The sequence below is a fragment of the Stegostoma tigrinum genome, chromosome 42 (assembly GCF_030684315.1).
Source record: "Stegostoma tigrinum isolate sSteTig4 chromosome 42, sSteTig4.hap1, whole genome shotgun sequence".
NCBI classification, from domain to species: Eukaryota; Metazoa; Chordata; class Chondrichthyes; order Orectolobiformes; family Stegostomatidae; genus Stegostoma; species Stegostoma tigrinum.
In genome coordinates, this window is record NC_081395.1 from 2,787,396 (window position 1) to 2,795,231 (window position 7,836).

Sequence of the window (7,836 nt, forward strand, 5' to 3'; positions counted from 1 at the left end):
GGAAGTGAGGCCCGGGCAGTCCGCCTGCCGGCGCCATGAGGTTGTCGCGGCTGAAGCTCCGGTCGGTTTTCGTCATTTATTTCCTGGTCTCGGTCCTGGGCCTGATGTACGCGCTGCTGCAGCTTGGTCAGTGAGCCAGGCGGAGGCGACCGGGTTCCGGGGCGGGGAGGTGAAAGGATACCTGAGGAAAACTGGAGAAGGAAAGGAGGCCGATTGGCCCATTCCCCGTATTTGGCGGGAGGCGTAACCAACTCCCTCACTCACTCACCCCACCCCGACCCAGCGCCCCGTCGCTTCCCGCACACACCGTCCACCTCCCCCCGGCCCCTTCTCTCTCACCCTCTCCCCGTTTCTCCCCCTTCCCCCCTCCTCTGCTCTACCCCCTCCCCATCTCCCCCACATCCCCCCCCCTCCCCCCACATCCCCCCCCCCTCCCCCCACATCCCCCCCCCTCCCCCCACATCCCCCCCCCTCCCCCCACATCCCCCCCCCTCCCCCCACATCCCCCTCCTCCCCCCACATCCCCCTCCTCCCCCCACATCCCCCCTCCTCCCCCCACATCCCCCTCCTCCCCCCACATCCCCCCTCCTCCCCCCACATCCCCCTCCTCCCCCCACATCCCCCTCCTCCCCCCACATCCCCCTCCTCCCTCCACATCCCCCTCCTCCCTCCCCCCACATCCCTTCCTCCCCCCACATCCCCCCCCTCCCTCCCCCCACATCCCCCCCCTCCCCCCACATCCCCCCCCCTCCCCCCACATCCCCCCCCCTCCCCCCCCCTCCCCCCACATCCCCCCCCTCCCCCCACATCCCCCCCCCTCCCCCCACATCCCCCCCTCCCTCCCCCCCCTCCCTCCCCCCACATCCCCCCCCTCCCTCCCCCCCCCTCCCCCCCCCTCCCCCCACATCCCCCCCCTCCCCCCACATCCCCCCCCCTCCCCCCACATCCCCCCCTCCCTCCCCCCCCTCCCTCCCCCCACATCCCCCCCCTCCCTCCCCCCACATCCCCCCCCTCCCTCCCCCCACATCCCCCCCCCCTCCCCCCACATCCCCCCCCTCCCCCCACATCCCCCCCACATCCCCCCCTCCCTCCCCCCCCCCCACATCCCCCCCCTCCTCCCCCCCCCCACATCCCCCCCCTCCCTCCCCCCCCCCACATCCCCCCCCACATCCCCCCCTCCCCCCACATCCCCCCCTCCCTCCCCCCCCTCCCCCCACATCCCCCCCCTCCCCCCACATCCCCCCCCTCCCCCCACATCCCCCCCCCCACATCCCCCCCTCCCCCCCCCACATCCCCCCCCTCCCCCCCCACATCCCCCCCTCCCTCCCCCCCCACATCCCCCCCCTCCCTCCCCCCCCACATCCCCCCCCCCCTCCCCCCCCACATCCCCCCCCTCCCTCCCCCCACATCCCCCCCCTCCCTCCCCCCACATCCCCCCCATCCCTCCCCCCACATCCCCCCCCCACATCCCCCCCCCTCCCCCCACATCCCCCCCCTCCCTCCCCCCACATCCCCCCCCCTCCCTCCCCCCACATCCCCCCCCCTCCCTCCCCCCACATCCCCCCCCCTCCCTCCCCCCACATCCCCCCTCCCTCCCCCCACATCCCCCCCCCCACATCTCCCCCCCCCCCACATCTCCCCCCCCCCACATCTCCCCCCCCCCCCCACATCTCCCCCCCCCCCCACATCTCCCCCCCCCCCACATCTCCCCCCCCCCACATCTCCCCCCCCCCACATCTCCCCCCCCCCACATCTCTCCCCCCCCACATCTCCCCCCTCCCCCCACATCTCCCCCCACATCTCCCCCCCTCCCCCCACATCCCCCCACTCCCTCCCCCCACATCCCCCCCTCCCTCCCCCACATTCCCCCCCCCACATTCCCCCCCCCACATTCCCCCCCCTACATTCCCCCCCCCCACATCTCCCCCCCCCACATCTCCCCCCCCCACATCTCCCCCCCCCCCACATCTCCCCCCCCCCCACATCTCCCCCCCCCCCACATCTCCCCCCCCCCCACATCTCCCCCCCCCCCACATCTCCCCCCCCCCCACATCTCCCCCCCCCCACATCTCTCCCCCCCCCACATCTCCCCCCCCCCACATCTCCCCCCCCCCACATCTCCCCCCCCCCACATCTCCCCCCCCCACATCTCCCCCCCCCCACATCTCCCCCCCCCCACATCTCCCCCCCCCACATCTCCCCCCCCCCACATCTCCCCCCCCCACACACATCTCTCCCCCCCACATCTCTCCCCCCCACATCTCCCCCCTCCCCCACATCTCCCCCCACATCTCCCCCCACATCTCCCTCCCTCCCCCCACACCCCCCTCCCTCCCTCCCCCCACACCCCCACATCCCCCTCCCCACATCCCCCTCCCCACATCCCCCTCCCCACATCCCCCTCCCCACATCCCCCTCCCCACCCCCCCCAACCCCCCCCACCCCCATCCTCCCCATCCCCCCATCCCCATCCCCCTCCTCCCCCCCCCATCCCCCTCCTCCCACCCCATACCCCTCCCCCCCCCCACCCCCCCACCCCCCTCCTCCCCCCCCCACCCCCCCACCCCCCTCCTCCCCCCCCACCCCCCTCCCCATCCTCCCCCTCCCCATCCTCCCCCTCCCCATCCTCCCCCTCCCCATCCTCCCCCTCCCCATCCTCCCCCTCCCCATCCCCATCCTCCCCATCCCCATCCTCCCCATCCCCATCCTCCCCATCCCCTCCCTCCCCATCCCCAACCCCCCTCCCTCCCCCTCCCCCTCCCCATCCCCCCCCTCCCCCCTCCCCCTCCCCATCCCCCCCTCCTCCCTCCCCATCCCCCTCCTCCCTCCCCATCCCCCTCCTCCCTCCCCATCCCCATCCTCCCCTCCCTCCCCACCCCCCCTCCCCTCCCCACCCCCCCCTCCCCACCCCCCCCTCCCCACCCCCCCCTCCCCACCCCCTCCCTCCCCACCCCCCCATCCCCTCCCTCCCCATCCCCTCCCTCCCCATCCCCTCCCTCCCCATCCCCCCCCTCCCTCCCCATCCCCATCCCATCCCCCCCCTCCCTCCCCATCCCCATCCCATCCCCCTCCTCCCTCCCATCCCCCTCCTCCCTCCCCATCCCCCTCCTCCCTCCCCATCCCCATCCTCCCCTCCCTCCCCATCCTCCCCTCCCTCCCCATCCCCATCCTCCCCTCCCTCCCCATCCCCATCCTCCCCTCCCTCCCTCCCTATCCCCATCCTCCCTCCCTCCCCATCCCCAATCCTCCCCTCCCTCCCTCCCCATCCCCATGCCCCCCCTCCCTCCCCATCCCCATCCTCCCCTCCCTCCCCCTCCCCATCCCTATCCCCCCTCCCTCCCCATCCCCATCCTCCCCCCCCTCCCCTCCCCATCCCTATCCCCCCTCCCTCCCCATCCCCATCCTCCCCTCCCTCCCCATCCCCATCCTCCCCTCCCTCCCTCCCCATCCCCATCCTCCCCTCCCTCCCCCACTCTCCCCGTCTCCCCCACTCTCCCCGTCTCCCCCACTCTCCCCGTCTCCCCTCACTCTCCCCGTCTCCCCCACTCTCCCCGTCTCCTCCACTCTCCCCGTCTCCCCCACTCTCCCCGTCTCCCCCCACTCTCCCCGTCTCCCCCCCCCCTCCCCGTCTTCCCGTCCCACCCCCTCCCCGTCTTCCCCCCCCCGTCCCGTCTCCCCCCCCCCCCGTCCCGTCTCCCCCCCCCCCGTCCCGTCTCCCCCCCCCGTCCCGTCTCCCCCCCCCCCCCGTCTCCCCCCCGCGCCTCCCCGTCTCCCCCCCCCCTCCCCGTCTCTCCCCCCCCTCCCCGTCTCTCCCCCCCTCCCCGTCTCTCCCCCCCTCCCCGTCTCTCCCCCCCCTCCCCGTCTCTCCCCCCCCTCCCCGTCTCTCCCCCCCTCCCCGTCTCTCCCCCCCCTCCCCGTCTCTCCCCCCCCCTCCCCGTCCCCCCCTCCTCCCCATCCCCCTCCTTCCCCCCCGGTCCCCCCCCCCCCCCCGGTCCCCATCCTCCCCATCCCTCCCCATCCCCATCCATCCCCATCCTCCCCCCTCACCCCCCCCTCTTCCCTCACCCCCCCCCTCTTCCCTCACCCCCCCTCTCTCTTCCCTCACCCCCCCTCTCTCTTCCCTCACCCCCCCCTCTCTCTTCCCTCACCCCCCCTCTCTCTTCGACTCACCCCCCCTCTCTCTTCCCTCACCCCCCCCTCTCTCTTCCCTCACCCCCCCCTCTCTCTTCCCTCACCCCCCCTCTCTCTTCCCTCACCCCCCCCTCTCTCTTCCCTCACCCCCCCCCCTCTCTTCCCTCACCCCCCCCCTCTCCCCTCACCCCCCCCCCCTCTCTTCCCTCACCCCCCCTCTCTTCCCTCACCCCCCCCCTCTCTTTCCCTCACCCCCCCCTCTCTCTTCCTCACACCCCCCCTCTCTCTTCCCTCACCCCCCCCTCTCTCTTCCCTCACCCCCCCCCTCTCTCCCTCTCTCTTCCCTCACCCCCCCTCTCTCTTCCCTCACCCCCCCTCTCTCTTCCCTCACCCCCCCCTCTCTCTTCCCTCACCCCCCCTCTCTCTTCCCTCACCCCCCCTCTCTCTTCCCTCACCCCCCTCTCTCTTCCCTCACCCCCCCCTCTCTCCCTCTCTCTTCCCTCACCCCCCCTCTCTCCCTCTCTCTTCCCTCACCCCCCCTCTCTCCCTCTCTCTTCCCTCATCCCCCCTCTCTCCCTCTCTCTTCCCTCATCCCCCCTCTCTCCCTCTCTCTTCCCTCATCCCCCCTCTCTCCCTCTCTCTTCCCTCACCCCCCCTCTCTCCCTCTCTCTTCCCTCATCCCCCCTCTCTCCCTCTCTCTTCCCTCACCCCCCCTCTCTCTTCCCTCACCCCCCCCTCTCTCTTCCCTCACCCCCCCCTCTCTCTTCCCTCACCCCCCCCTCTCTCTTCCCTCACCCCCCCCCCTCTCTTCCCTCACCCCCCCCCTCTCTTCCCTCACCCCCCCCCCTCTCTTCCCTCACCCCCCCCTCTCTTCCCTCACCCCCCCCCTCTCTTCCCTCACCCCCCCCCCTCTCTTCCCTCACCCCCCCCCCTCTCTTCCCTCACCCCCCCCCTCTCTCTTCCCTCACCCCCCCCTCTCTCTTCCCTCACCCCCCCCTCTCTCTTCCCTCACCCCCCCCCTCTCTCTTCCCTCACCCCCCCCCCTCTTCCTCACCCCCCCCTCTCTCTTCCCTCACCCCCCCCTCTCTCTTCCCTCACCCCCCCCTCTCTCTTCCCTCACCCCCCCCTCTCTCTTCCCTCACCCCCCCCTCTCTCTTCCCTCACCCCCGCCCTCTCTCTTCCCTCACCCCCCCTCTCTCCCTCTCTCTTCCCTCACCCCCCCTCTCTCTTCCCACCCCCCCTCTCTCTTCCCTCACCCCCCCTCTCTCTTCCCTCACCCCCCTCTCTCTTCCCTCACCCCCCCTCTCTCTTCCCTCACCCCCCCTCTCTCTTCCCTCACCCCCCCTCTCTCTCCCTCACCCCCCCTCTCTCTTCCCTCACCCCCCCTCTCTCTTCCCTCACCCCCCCTCTCTCTTCCCTCACCCCCCCTCTCTCTTCCCTCACCCCCCTCTCTCTTCCCTCACCCCCCCCTCTCTCTTCCCTCACCCCCCTCTCTCTTCCCTCACCCCCCCTCTCTCTTCCCTCACCCCCCCTCTCTCTTCCTCACCCCCCCTCTCTCTTCCTCACCCCCCCTCTCTCTTCCCTCACCCCCCTCTCTCTTCCCTCACCCCCCTCTCTCTTCCCTCACCCCCCTCTCTCTTCCCTCACCCCCCTCTCTCTTCCCTCACCCCCCCTCTCTCTTCCCTCACCCCCCCTCTCTCTTCCCTCACCCCCCCCTCTCTCTTCCCTCACCCCCCCTCTCTCTTCCCTCACCCCCCCTCTCTCTTCCTCACCCCCCTCTCTCTTCCCTCACCCCCCCTCTCTCTTCCCTCACCCCCCCTCTCTCTTCCTCACCCCCCTCTCTCTTCCCTCACCCCCCCTCTCTCTTCCCTCACCCCCCCTCTCTCCCTCTCTCTTCCTCACCCCCCCCTCTCTCCCTCTCTCTTCCCTCACCCCCCCTCTCTCCCTCTCTCTTCCCTCATCCCCCCTCTCTCCCTCTCTCTTCCCTCATCCCCCCTCTCTCCCTCTCTCTTCCCTCACCCCCCCTCTCTCCCTCTCTCTTCCCTCATCCCCCCTCTCTCCCCTCTCTCTTCCCTCACCCCCCCTCTCTCTTCCCTCACCCCCCCTCTCTCTCTTCCCTCACCCCCCCTCTCTCTTCCTCACCCCCCCTCTCTCTTCCCTCACCCCCCCCTCTCTCTTCCCGCACCCCCCCCTCTCTCTTCCCTCACCCCCCCCTCTCTCTTCCCTCACCCCCCCCTCTCTCTTCCCTCACCCCCCCCCTCTCTTCCCTCACCCCCCCCCTCTCTCTTCCCTCACCCCCCCCCTCTCTTCCCTCACCCCCCCCTCTCTTCCCTCAACCCCCCCCTCTCTCTTCCCTCACCCCCCCCCTCTCTTCCCTCACCCCCCCTCTCTCTTCCCTCACCCCCCCCTCTCTCTTCCCTCACCCCCCCCTCTCTCTTCCCTCACCCCCCCTCTCTCTTCCCTCACCCCCCCTCTCTCTTCCCTCACCCCCCCTCTCTCCCTCTCTCTTCCCTCACCCCCCCTCTCTCCCTCTCTCTTCCCTCACCCCCCCTCTCTCCCTCTCTCTTCCCTCACCCCCCCTCTCTCCCTCTCTCTTCCCTCATCCCCCCTCTCTCCCTCTCTCTTCCCTCATCCCCCCTCTCTCCCTCTCTCTTCCCTCACCCCCCCTCTCTCCCTCTCTCTTCCCTCATCCCCCCTCTCTCCCTCTCTCTTCCCTCACCCCCCCTCTCTCTTCCCTCACCCCCCCTCTCTCTTCCCTCACCCCCCCCTCTCTCTTCCCTCACCCCCCCCTCTCTCTTCCCTCACCCCCCCCCCCTCTCTCTTCCCTCACCCCCCCCTCTCTCTTCCCTCACCCCCCCCCTCTCTCTTCCCTCACCCCCCCCTCTCTCTTCCCTCACCCCCCCCTCTCTCTTCCCTCACCCCCCCCCTCTCTTCCCTCACCCCCCCCCTCTCTCTTCCCTCACCCCCCCCTCTCTCTTCCCTCACCCCCCCCTCTCTCTTCCCTCACCCCCCCCCTCTCTCTTCCCTCACCCCCCCCCTCTCTTCCCTCACCCCCCCCCTCTCTTCCCTCACCCCCCCCTCTCTCTTCCCTCACCCCCCCCTCTCTCTTCCCTCACCCCCCCCCTCTCTCTTCCCTCACCCCCCCCCTCTCTCTTCCCTCACCCCCCCCTCTCTCTTCCCTCACCCCCCCCTCTCTCTTCCCTCACCCCCCCTCTCTCTTCCCTCACCCCCCCCTCTCTCTCCCTCACCCACCCCTCTCTCTTCCCTCACCCCCCCCTCTCTCTTCCCTCACCCCCCCCTCTCTCTTCCCTCACCCCCCCCTCTCTCTTCCCTCACCCCCCCCCTCTCTCTTCCCTCACCCCCCCCTCTCTCTTCCCTCACCCCCCCCCTCTCTCTTCCCTCACCCCCCCCTCTCTCTTCCCTCACCCCCCCCTCTCTCTTCCCTCACCCCCCCCTCTCTCTTCCTCACCCCCCCCTCTCTCTTCCCTCACCCCCCCCTCTCTCTTCCCTCACCCCCCCCTCTCTCTTCCCTCACCCCCCCCTCTCTCTTCCCTCACCCCCCCCTCTCCTCTTCCCTCACCCCCCCCCTCTCTTCCCTCACCCCCCCCCCTCTCTTCCCTCACCCCCCCCCCTCTCTTCCTCACCCCCCCCTCTCTCTTCCCTCACCCCCCCCCTCTCTCTTCCCTCACCCCCCCCTCTCTCGCT

At 71.5% G+C, this 7,836-nt stretch overlaps 1 protein-coding gene across 1 annotated transcript in view; it reads left to right on the top strand.

Annotated features, from left to right (window-relative positions):
• Nucleotides 1–7,836, top strand: part of b3gat3 (beta-1,3-glucuronyltransferase 3 (glucuronosyltransferase I)) — a 28,043-nt gene continuing 20,207 nt past the window's right edge. The window contains exon 1 of the mRNA XM_048525099.2: nt 1–126. Within this exon, the coding sequence (XP_048381056.1) occupies nt 36–126 (91 nt within the window). The 5' untranslated portion in view covers nt 1–35. The remainder of the gene's footprint in view (nt 127–7,836) is intronic.